The following is a 12,954-nucleotide window of genomic DNA, read 5'->3' on the forward strand; positions in this document are numbered from 1 at the left end:
GAAGTGGATCAGAAGATTTAGAGAAGCTTGGTTGGATCACTTTTTCATCTGGCGAAACAGAGGAGGCCAGACAATATGTTCACAGTCAGTATTCTGTGCAGACACGTGCACCAAGAATGCACCCACCAATCAGCACTGGCCAAGCGGAAAATAACTTCTTATACATTTTCAGGGCTCAAAACTTTTAAACTCACTTACACAAAGGAGGCTAGTTATGATTTAGTAGTGGGAAGTGAAGCAGACTGGTCTGGTGACCTGGACGATAGAAAATCAACGGGGGGCTACTGCCTCAAGTGCAGCGCAGCACACTTGTTCAACGGAGAGCTACTGCATCAAGTTCAGCGCAGATGGAGTGTTGCTCCAACTAGAGTGCTTCTTGAACTGCGGCTATTATGCCCTGGTACTCTGCTTCCGATGAAGAAATCAGCAAGCCCCAGTTGCTCAGTAGCAGAAAACCATGGCAAAAAACATGGCATGGCAGCAGTTCAAGAGACACAGCACTTGAAGCTACATCTAGAGAATTTGTGGCATCCGGACAACCTTAGCTGTGTCAGACATTGCCAAAACCCAGTCATGCACAATAGGAGCAAGCACAAAAAGACAAAATTTCAGTTCAGTCGGGAAAAGGCAGAAGGTGGGACAATTTCAATTCACTAAGTTTCTACTGACAAAATAGATGGACATCTTCACGAAATTCTAACCCGTATCGAAGGTGGAAACAGTAAGAACAGTTTTGATCGAAACAGAGTATATGCCATCAACTCAAGTAAGAGTGGTGTGTTAGAATTTCCATTCAAACTATAGTCTTAAACTTAGTTGGAAATATTGATTATTCAGACAATTGATCAGACGAGCATATTGAATCAGGTCAACATTTTGACATAATTGAGTCTTCAGGGAATAGTCCTGTGAATCAATACTTGGCTCAAAAGGATGATTCTAGATATTTATTTTTAGAGTTGGTTTATTAATAAATCCCACCACGTATTGAAAGATTTCAATACCACCAGAAGAGTAAATGAATTCCTTGAAAACGCAAATGCATTTTATATATGGCATCCATTGGGACTCATCTTTAGGATTTTTGCAGAAGCAAACCGTAATGGGCAATCCTTGCGACGCTTGCTATAAATCTTGATGCTAAGATTAGTTTTTTTTTATCTTGGGGTTTTTCGCAATGATAATGGGTATATATGCAGCCGATTTTTGAGGCCTTTTTATCCCCCATACCCAAATCACTGAAACAAATGAATAACAACAAAAATTACAAAAAAACACTAATAGTCATGCAACTAAACTAAAAATAAAATAGAAATATTAGAAACTCGAAAAAGCTCAAACCGAAATAGCTCGCCTCAACGAAACCAACATAGGAAAGAAAAACCACCCAAACTTAGAAGGCTACATCCTAGCAGGAAACACTAAACACAGCCGTTTGGGGTCTGCAATCTACATCAAAAAAAGATTAATAACGAACTTAAAGAAACGAAAAAATAAAAATCAGCAAGCAAATAAAGACAAGAATGTATCACTATAAAAACACTTGAACTCTACAAAACAATTATCTATGTATCATCACAACTAATAATACGAACGGAACTCAACAAAAATTACCAAACACAAACAACGAAGCCCACTTAATTACTGGGGATGTCAATATAAAACACCCAATGATTGTAGTCAATGACGTAATCACTAACAGAACAGGAAAAATAATTAAACAATAGCTTGATGAGGAAAACTTTATTATACAAAAAAATTAGGAAGCTACGCACAAAGATGGTGGAACACTAGATGTGCACCTAGCCAACTCTAAACTAACAAGATGATTTGATAAATTTTATGTCTTCAATGAAAGCCCTAGTGATCATTACCCACCTGTCAGCACCTAAAACATAGATAAACCAATCCAATCACATAACAAAATTAAATAAGACAAATATAAAAATCAATTCTTGCATAAATAGGGTAATCCAAAAAGGAACAAAACAAACAAAATAGACTTAGAAAGAAACATAGACAAAATCAAACAAAACATTCGAGCTGTATACAAAGAGAGCATATATAATAAACACATTTAAAAAACACATAGCTGCAAACCATCAAATCGAAAAACTGACAAGAGAAAAACATAAGTTAGATAAAAAAAGAAACAAATTAAGAAGAAACGACGAAAGAAACACCACCCAACACCAAATAAAATGCAGCAAAATCAATATACTCAATCAACAAAAGAAATAAAGAAAATAAGAAAAGAAAACACAACGAGACAACAATAGAAACTAATTGACAAACTAACCACGCTAGAATAATTTTTGGAAAGCTGCAAAAATATTACCTAAGCAAAATCAGATAAGCAACGAAAAATTACCAATTAATAATGGAGATACTGCAGATGCTTTGCCGAAAAACTAAAAACAACAATGAAAACAAACGAATCAAAAACAGATAAAGCAAAACACCACGAGGAAATTGTCTCACTGAAAATAAGAGAAACAAACTTCAAAGCAACCAATCTAAGTGAAGAAGAAAAACACATAGAATTAAAATCTGCAACTTTTAAAAGTATTTAAGAAATCGTAGAAAAACCGCATTTGGACCTGACGGAATAAGCTGTCAGATGACAAAACAAATACCATTAGAAACAATAGAAACTTTGCCGCAAACAATTCAAACATCAATACAATTAGGACATGTACCAGCCCAATGGAACACTAGAACTGTAACAATGATACCAAAAGTAGGAAAAGACCACAAAATGCTGAAATGACACAGACCATCATCATTAACATCCTGCCATGGAAAACTATGCGAGAGCACTGTAAATGAACACTTGGTAAATCACCGTGAAAAACTAAATCTGTTCGGAGATCAACAAAGCGCCTACAGATCTGGCAGATGCGCTACAGACAATCTTCTAACACTAACAGAAGAAACAACAACAAACTTTAAATGGAAAGGTTCCACAAATGCTGCCTTCTTAGATGTTGAGCAAGCATTTAACTCTGTATGGCACTTATCTTTTGACTCTGAAGGTATCTTATACAAGCAATTTCAGATTAACACACGTTGTTGGATCACAAAATGGACAAACAGCTTCCTAAGTAACAAACAAATTAAAGTAAAATACAACCAAGCCGTTTCTAAAAGCATTACACCCGAAGCAGGGGTCGCTCAAGGGATTATTATAAGCCCAACCTTATTCAATATTTATGTAAGCAAAAAGAAATGTAAAGAAACATCAATTTCGCAATTCGCAGATGATATCACTATATACTACACACATTAAAAACAAGATATAGCTACTAAACATCTACAAATCGGAATCAAATCGAAATCTACAAATCGAAATTAAAAACTATTGTGATAAAGGGAAAATACTCCTCAACGCGGGAAAAAATACACTTTTTTACTTGACAATTATTGAACACAAATATGAGGCTAAGACTAGAGTCAAAAGACATTAACGTAGGCAAAGAAGTAAAATTTCTCGGACTTGACCTCAATTATAAATTGACCTGGACAAATCATGTCAACAAAAAAGTCACAAAAATGAGACAAAGTATCAAAATGCTAAGAAATCTTCAAGCAGAAAACATAAAATCTAATATTAGTATGCACCTATGTAAAACAATGATAAGAGCGCACTCTATATGTATGCAAATGCATCTTGTGCAAATGTAACAAAAACTGATCTCAACAAGAAACAAAGAGAACAAAATGACGCTATAATACTTGCTTATAACCTGCCAATGTGGACGAGTATAGATGAACTAAATCATAAAGGAAACCTAAAAATAGTAAGCAAAGAACAATCCAAAAATTAAGCTCGGAATACCTTGCAAGCGCTACAAAACAAAATAAAGAAATTTTAAACATAGGAGAAAAACATTGGTTAACTTGGACCCAGATCATGATGTATCAAACTTCTTTGCAAAAAATTTTGTAAAGGGAAAAAAAGAAACATCGGTGGATGCGGACGTCTTGGGGTATGACTCGAGACGTTAGTTGAACCCATTGATAAAGAAAAAGAATAAAAGGAAAAGGGTTGAAATGAAAAAGTGAGAAAACGAAAACTCAGGAGGGAAGGAACGAACAATTCTGAAACAAAAATGGATGTGGGAAACTTGGGGTATGACTCAAGACGTTAGCTGAAGCCATTCGAAGAGAAAAAGATTGAAAAGAAAAAGGGCAGAAAGGAAAAGGAAAGAAAAAAAAAACAACAACAAAAAACTAGGGAAAAATTCTAAAACAAATGTGGATGCGGACGTCTTGGGGTATGACTTGAGACGTTAGCTGAAGCAATAAAAAATAGTGGCAAAAATTCAAAAAATCTAAATCAAAGAAAGAAAAGGAAAAAGATTTTAAAAATATGCGCACGTCTTGGGGTATGACTCCAGACGTTAGCTGATGCTATCAAACTCTCCCAAAAATCTAAAACAAAGTAAAAAAAGGTGGATGCGGACGTCTTGGGGTACGACTCGAGACGTTAACTGAAACCATCCAAGTCCAAAAGTCCAAGCCCGGGCTAAATATTTTTTTGTAAATGCCTTTCATCACCCGACATGCCTTTTCATAACCCGAAAAACCAAAGAACCGATGAACACCACATCAGAATTATCAGTTTGGGAGACGACTGATCACGGGAATCATTCTAGTTCTTGAAGCTGATCTAACTCCAGGGTACCAGTAAGGGAGGGCAACATGATCGTGGGAATCATGCTTAGGCCTTGATACTGTTCCCACTCTCTGTTCCCGTTTGGGAACAAACACTCATCCCCACAAGGGCGAAAATACTCTCCTCGATAAGAGGCAGAAACCACAAGCCCTCGTACTCTCAGTGCACAAGCCTGCTGCTTTTCCTCTGAAAAGGAGGACTGGCTACCAGTGGTGTTCTGAGGGTGCATCTCTTTCTCTTTCTCTAACGACTTTTTTCTGTCTTCTGTTCGCTGTAAGCATCAAAACGAACGACAAGTCATTATACTCTCAGTGCACAAGCCGGTTTCTTGTTCTCTGAAAGGGGTGACTGGCTGCCGGTTGTGCACTGAGGGTGCATCTTTTTTTTCTTTATTTCATTTGTACTTTCTTTCTTCTTTGAAAACTCTACTCGTTCTCTCTCTCTCTCTCTCTCCCAAACTTCCCACTCCCTCTTTCTCCCAGTCCAAGGCTCCCTTTATCTTCCCATGAATACGCAACAAAGACCCCTGAAATTCCACAACCAAGTATCCCAACCATACCAATCTCACTGCCTCCATCTCCCGACAAGCACTCCACATAAACCACCAGAAACCAACGAAATTACCAAAACCAAATGCAAACCAAAATGAAAGCGCGGTTTAAAAAGTGGCGTAAGCTACCACCTGAGAAATCGCAATTAGCAGTTCACTGCTAATTGAACACATTAAAAATCAAAATCAAATCAAATCATCCCGCAAATCCAAATCATCATCTTGATCAGTTAATCAGATCTCCCAGTAAATCTCCAAGTTTTACTGTAAAAAATCATTTTCTTGTTCTCAATTGTGGGAGATTAATTTTTTTAACGTATTTAAAAACGCTTTTATTCCGCTCGTGAAAGTCATAACCCAACATATTTTATCTGGAAAAAAAGTAGAAAATTTTTTGAATTTTATTAAGTGTATTAAGTAGTACTCATATCTCTGTCATTCCTTGTGGGAATTGTAATGCAACTTGGAAAAATTAAATTTCATTACATTTGTAGGTCACTTTTATGATATATAAGAAAGTAAAAGAGAAAGCCAGTAATAAAATTGAGTAAATTGTTTCCAAATTTAGGTACTGGTAGACGCGTGTAATGTGCTTGGTTAATAACTATCATAGTTCTACCTGGAGTGTCCAATTTTCCATAAATTGCGTTTTAATGACCTTTTTAATTTAAATTTTTTCCGTCACTTTTTCTGTTCCCGTGTTTTTGGTTAAATGTGAAGCAATTTATTCAACTTCCTTCTCAATGGATGAGGCAACAGCAGTTAGTGAGCACCTGTGCCATGTCAGCATTTTCGGCACTTTAATGTCATTGGTAGCGGCGACTGGCTAATGTTTCGCAATTGCGAAATTGTTCAGATTCTGCCAGCTGGATCGGAAAGTTTCAAACTCAGAGGACTTCCTCTGTAGTCTCAAAAGTTGGATCATACATAATTGAGGCTCCAACAATTCACGATTTTGATTAAACTTGCGATAATAATCAAGTTTGAACAAAGTGATCCAATTTGGAAAGAAAAAATCCGAGTTTCAACAGAAAATTTTAATTTAAAGCAAAAACGTAAAGGCAAGAATTAGTTACATTTTGGTCTATGTACCTTTTGGAAGTACTGATTGAGGACATTTCCCCTGGTCTCTGGCACTTCCAATCCCATGCACTGCTTCCTGTCTGCACCCTTCTTCCCCTCCTCATCCGATCCTCTGATTGTCTGGGAACTGGAGGGCTCCCAATTCACCCGTCCATTGCTTGAGATCCTCTGCAGCTCCCGGAGGACCTTTGTGGCGTCCAGGGCTATTGCCACATCCAGCTAAAAAAGTGAAAAAGCATTTTTAAACTTGATTCACCGTCTGTGATAACAGGAAGTCGTTTTGGTCAATTTTTTGGTTGAGAATAATGATATAGTGATGAGTTAGTTCTCCAATATATGATCTGTACTGTCCCAGGCCGAGGTGCCAACCGGAAGTGATCTCTGATCACACCAATTCCAACGAACACGGTATGTTCCCAGACCAAAATTACAGGGTCTGGGATTTGGTTCGAGCGCACAATAGTATGATCAGAGGTAACTTCGGTCTGGGGATGGTATAATCATAGGTCACTTCCAGATGGGAATGGTCTGCTCAGAGGCGGATTCATGCGCACATTAGTCTGATCAGAGAAGATTTTAAGCGCAATTGGGTCTGATCCGAGAGCATTTCTAGCAAAAAATTTTTCTTTTGATTTTTTGGTAATTTATACCGAGAGATGTTGGCTCTACCAAGAGGCAACAAAAAGCAGCATTCGGATCCTCAGAAACATCTAGAGTCTGATGGCTTTGATCCAGAACCAAAGGGGTCCAGCTGATAGAAAATGTTGGTCCCCTTAAAATAAATTTTGATTACCTGTAGAACACGACGTTTTATATGGAAAGCTGTCTAAAATTCATCCATTGAGCTCGAAACATGCACTAATGGGATACTACATAAATATTATCTCCGCAGTTGGGTTTTATTTTCTTTAGCAAATACTTTTAGAATGGTCTTTTTCTTAGATGAATTTAATAAGGCAAACATCAATTTTTTATGAAAAAAAAATATTACAACAATATTAAAGAAATTCGTTCATAGTGAAAACCATTAATTGATCAGACTATTTTGAGCGCAATTGAGTCTGATCCGAGCTGATTTCGAGCGCACAATAGTCTGATCAGGAGTGACTTTTGAGTGCACAATAGTCTGATCAGGAGTGACTTTTGAGTGCACAATAGTCTGATCAGGAGTGACTTTTGAGTGCACAATAGTCTGATCAGGAGTGACTTTTGAGTGCACAATAGTCTGATCAGGAGTGACTTTTGAGTGCACAATAGTCTGATCAGGAGTGACTTTTGAGTGCACAATAGTCTGATCAGGAGTGACTTTTGAGTGCACAATAGTCTGATCAGGAGTGACTTTTGAGTGCACAATAGTCTGATCAGGAGTGACTTTTGAGTGCACAATAGTCTGATCAGGAGTGACTTTTGAGTGCACAATAGTCTGATCAGGAGTGACTTTTGAGTGCACAATAGTCTGATCAGGAGTGACTTTTGAGTGCACAATAGTCTGATCAGGAGTGACTTTTGAGTGCACAATAGTCTGATCAGTAGTGACTTTTGAGTGCACAATAGTCTGATCAGGAGTGACTTTTGAGTGCACAATAGTCTGATCAGGAGTGACTTTTGAGTGCACAATAGTCTGATCAGGAGTGACTTTTGAGTGCACAATAGTCTGATCAGGAGTGACTTTTGAGTGCACAATAGTCTGATCAGGAGTGACTTTTGAGTGCACAATAGTCTGATCAGGAGTGACTTTTGAGTGCACAATAGTCTGATCAGGAGTGACTTTTGAGTGCACAATAGTCTGATCAGGAGTGACTTTTGAGTGCACAATAGTCTGATCAGGAGTGACTTTTGAGTGCACAATAGTCTGATCAGGAGTGACTTTTGAGTGCACAATAGTCTGATCAGGAGTGACTTTTGAGTGCACAATAGTCTGATCAGGAGTGACTTTTGAGTGCACAATAGTCTGATCAGGAGTGACTTTTGAGTGCACAATAGTCTGATCAGGAGTGACTTTTGAGTGCACAATAGTCTGATCAGGAGTGACTTTTGAGTGCACAATAGTCTGATCAGGAGTGACTTTTGAGTGCACAATAGTCTGATCAGGAGTGACTTTTGAGTGCACAATAGTCTGATCAGGAGTGACTTTTGAGTGCACAATAGTCTGATCAGGAGTGACTTTTGAGTGCACAATAGTCTGATCAGAAGTGATTTGAGTCTGGGTTTGATCTGGGCCATGATCGCACAATCGTCTGGAAAACGGTCTGATTTTGGTCTGATCAGAGGTCATTTCCGTCTGGCAAGGTCTGATCAGAGACAGTTTCGAGCGCTCTTCGAGCGCACACGGTGTTTCCAGCGCACTTCAGTCTGATCAGAGGATACTTTCGTCTGGGATGGTCTGACCAGAGGTTACTTCCGGGTGGCACCTCAGCCTGGGGTCCCATAGTGCTGAGCAGATAAAGCTAGAATGTTGTGAGATGATCATTGCGAAAACATGAATCAACGCTCTAATGATCTAAAAAGTTTGTTTGGTACAGACTATTGTTTTCTGGACTGGTTTCACAACTTCAGTTTAATGAAAAAATCAAGGCGCGATTCAAAAGTGAATCTTTAAATATTGTTCCAAGTTATTCAATTCTGAAAGAAGACCAACCGTTTTGATAAATTTTTGTTTTTGCATTATCTTACCGCTGATGTGATGTTGCTGTCATAAGATGAAGAGTTCTTCACATCCAGTTTGGTGGGCAGAGGGGGTAGTTTCCCCTTGTGTTGTGCGACAAACTGCCTCACCTCTGGGCTGTCTGGTTCAACTATCTGGACACAAGTCAGGTTCACCTGTCCAGTGTAGGAGAAGTAGATCTTCTTGCAGGGAAAATCCTGGAAACCACACCGCAATCCATCACTCATTACTGAATTTCGAACCTAATATTATTATTGTTTATTTAATTTGACTTGGTCCATGTTTCATGCGAGTGATTTTGTTCATTGATAACAATTAGCGGAACAATCATAGTAATTAGAAATTGCAGCTTTCAGTTTCAACAAAGAACAAAGAGGCTCGGTAATGTGTGTTCGCACATAATGTTCCGATAGAGGTCATCTGCATTTCTGACTTAATTGTCAACCAAATGAAGAGATGTTCAAATATAGATGTTTGAGTTTCAAAAAACAGTTACATGCCCAAACTACTAAATGAATTACATAATACCTTGCCGCATTAGAGTGCACAAGAGATCTGCCATTAATAAGAGTACATGACAAAAAAAACAAACAGCAAAATAAGCAAAAAAAAAACATTTTTTATGGCCAAAAACTCAAGATTTAAATCTAAAAGCACCTAGTAACAAAGACAAAATACAATCACAAAAAACCGCATTTGCACAAATCTAGTTTTTCTTAACTAAAAAGTAGATGGGAGTTTTACTTGATGGGACTTGGTGACAAGTCGACAAAAAGAAGAAATATAGGTCAAGTTCAAAAATACATCAACATTTTTTAAATCAAATAGTTTCAAAAGTCTTAAGAATCATTAGTTTTTAACTGTAAAATTCATGATAAGTTTACACGAAGTACTTAGGAAACCAATAGGACATATCACTCTTTAGACTAAGCCATAGAACGGGAATAAAAATGCAGAAAAAGTATTGGAGCCATCAAAATCATTAGCTATTATCTGAATATTATGTTATTACTCAAAGTAATACAGCTAAAATTAAGCGTAAAGATTAAATAGATTCACTTGGGCCTCATTATAAAATCATTGCGATCTGTTATAAACGCGAATGTGCTAACATAACAGAAAAAGAAACGAAAATTTTGACCACTCACAAAACTTTTATGAAAACGCATATTGCCCAATAAACAGAGCATCAGTTATCGCATAATATCAATTGACAAATCGATGACTGATTTACGGGAATTTAGTTTGGGCCTCCTAATACTGACAATAAATTACAAGTTGACAAAAAAAACAAAAAATGAAAATCTTAAAATTTAAAATTTTTGAAAACAAACAATATCATTAACTTTTAGACTAATAGCTATCAACTGACTGCATTAAAAAAGTTCAGTTCATCCTGAACAAAAGACGGCAAAAATAGAAAAAAAGAGAAAAGCCTCGAAGCCATAAAAAAACTCTCCAATAAAATTTTTTAGTTCCAATTATTTTTAAACGGAAATGGGATTCTTATTATTGAAACACTTAGATGATCAAATGATAATAAGATTATCAAATATGATCAAATGCATTAAAAGCACGAACAATTTCGGAAAACCCTGAATATCAGAGCAATTAAAATAAAAAAATTTCAACAGAAAACATTAAATGCACTAAATTATTCCTGGATATGAGGAGAATGATATCTGTCATTCATATGTTATCAAAAAGTGAATACAATAAACCTTATGACCATGATAGACAGGCAAAAACCAAAATTTCAGCAGAAAATGGCGAGAAAAAATGTTGAAGCCATTAGAACCAACAGTTTCACTCTGAGACCTTAATCTATGATCAACTAAAATGTTTAACCTGCAGATTTTTTTTAAAAAAAAAACTGCATTTCTTGAGCAATCTAAAACAATAAAAATTTTTTTGATCAGCAGCTTTTTGGGAGATAAAACTGGCCATATTTTGAAGGTGCTTAATTTTTTAGGGCCTAGCTGAGCAAAAAATACACATACAAACCCATTTTCATATGCTATGACAGTGGGAAAATGACAATCAGCTTCTGGTAGAAACTTAGAGCTGATAATTAAAACACCAGAAGATTAAGTTTGAAATTGTTTTAGTTTTTTATTCTTGTTCAGTGTGAAGAGGTCATTCCAATTTTTAACACACTCCTTCTTGAGTGCAACGAATTTGGCTTGAGAATACTGATGTTCCCCAAACTGAAGAAAGCTTTTCAAGAGCATGGTTAAAAATCTGTTGTGTCTACGAATATCGCTTTAGCTACAAGTGCCGTTCACTTAACTTTGAACAATTAGATATGGAAATTGGCCTTGTCTTGAAGCATGAAAAGTTCTAGTGAGCTGATCATGAAGTTCAATCGCAAATTTTTTTTCCTTTAAGATCTTCAAAGTCACATTGTGGCCATTGTGATCCATCCCGCTGTGGACCCCTAATTATGTTAAACTATGGTAAAATTGTCAAGACGCAATTTTTCAATAGACAAACAGGGCGGCTATGTTTCAACCTACATCTCCAGACTGCAATAACAACAATTAAAATTTGCCAGAGAAACCGATAGGAGTATCCTAAAGCAACTTATTGCATTGAAGACAATCACTTTTGCTGTTTGAACAAAAAATATGATGTCTGGTTTGGCAGACAAAAACAGAAAACTCTCCAACACATAAAAACACAAATACAGAAACACACACACACACACACACACACACCAAATTTTATAGAAAAAAACACCAAGACAAAAATACAAAGACTATCACCAAAAAACATTTTGAAATTTTTTTGGCAATTGGTCATTACTTATAATTCGTCACTTTTCATTTGGGTCTTCTCTGTTGTTTTATTTTCAAAAAATATTTAGGCGTAAATTTTCGGAGGCAATTGTGTTGATAAATGTACTTTGGAAAATAAACGTTGAAATGTAACGTTTTGAAGTTTTTTGAAAAGTTATCAGCATAACTTTCTTTATCGGTGTTTGTCATTTACTTGTCGCTTTTGATATTTAATGAGCATATTCCACCAATTCTTTTTTTAAGATCTTGCAAAAGTGTTAACAGGTAAACTTAACAAATACAATTTTGGTTTAAAATATATTTAAAACCTTTATTTGTGGAAAATATAAAGTAATTTTTCTAAGCTTTAAAGCTCTCTGACAGTTTTTACACTCTGCCTCTACATGTGTTTAACATGTGAGGGAAAACGGAAAGCTATCCTTAAAGACTTTTATTTAGTAGCACTCGAGAACTATGGTTATCAAGAAATGTTACATTTTGTCATTTTCAGACTTCGGAGTATTTTGAAAGTAATAGGAACTGAAAAAAAAATTTTTTTTGCTTCTTTCAAAAGCACTCTTGTTTTTTTCTATGAAAATCTCTACAATAAAAAATTGTTTTTCAATATAGAAACGCCCGAAGTCTAGAAAGAAATTTAAGAGCAATTTCAAAAAACAGAGAGGTGAAAATTATTTTACTACTAACTTTCGAAAAATAATAAAAATAATTCTTATTTTTTTAACCTGGCGATCAATAGACTGGCGATGGTTTTTCCTTTCAGTTTTTCCTTCCAAATTTTAAAGAATTCGCCTTTTTTCAAATATCTAATTTTTTTCTATAAATCAAAACTAGCTCTGAGTTTTACAAAATGTTGTTTTCTTTCTGCTCTAACATACGTAAACAAAAAATGAATTTTTAACCAAAGAAAAAATCCAGCCTGTCATATATTTTCCCCATTTTGAAAAAAAATGTTGGAACAATAATTGATTATGGATCCATATAAACGAAGCATGATTGCACTGAGAAGAAAACGAAGCATGATTGCACTGAGAAGATGATTGCACGAAGAAAAGTATTGACAAAAGTAGACAGATTATTCTACAGTAGAGGAAAAAATATTCTATGTAGACATTTTGTAGCTTATTGCGATGAATTGACTTGTATATTTTTTCTCAAGTTTCGAACTGGTAAAATAACATGA

The 12,954-nt window shown here is 36.0% G+C and overlaps 1 protein-coding gene across 1 annotated transcript in view; it reads right to left on the reverse strand.

Moving 5' to 3' along the window:
- The window catches only part of LOC142338435 (glutamate receptor 2-like), a 91,507-nt gene that overhangs the window by 56,546 nt on the left and 22,007 nt on the right, over nucleotides 1-12,954 (reverse strand). The window contains exons 7-8 of the mRNA XM_075388195.1: nucleotides 8,985-9,173; nucleotides 6,321-6,530 (exon numbers count right to left, since the gene is read on the reverse strand). Coding sequence (XP_075244310.1) covers nucleotides 6,321-6,530; nucleotides 8,985-9,173 — 399 coding nt within the window. The remainder of the gene's footprint in view (nucleotides 1-6,320; nucleotides 6,531-8,984; nucleotides 9,174-12,954) is intronic.

Source organism: Convolutriloba macropyga, chromosome 4, assembly GCF_964194025.1.
Source record: "Convolutriloba macropyga chromosome 4, txConMacr16.3, whole genome shotgun sequence".
In the NCBI taxonomy this organism is placed as follows: Eukaryota; Metazoa; Xenacoelomorpha; order Acoela; family Convolutidae; genus Convolutriloba; species Convolutriloba macropyga.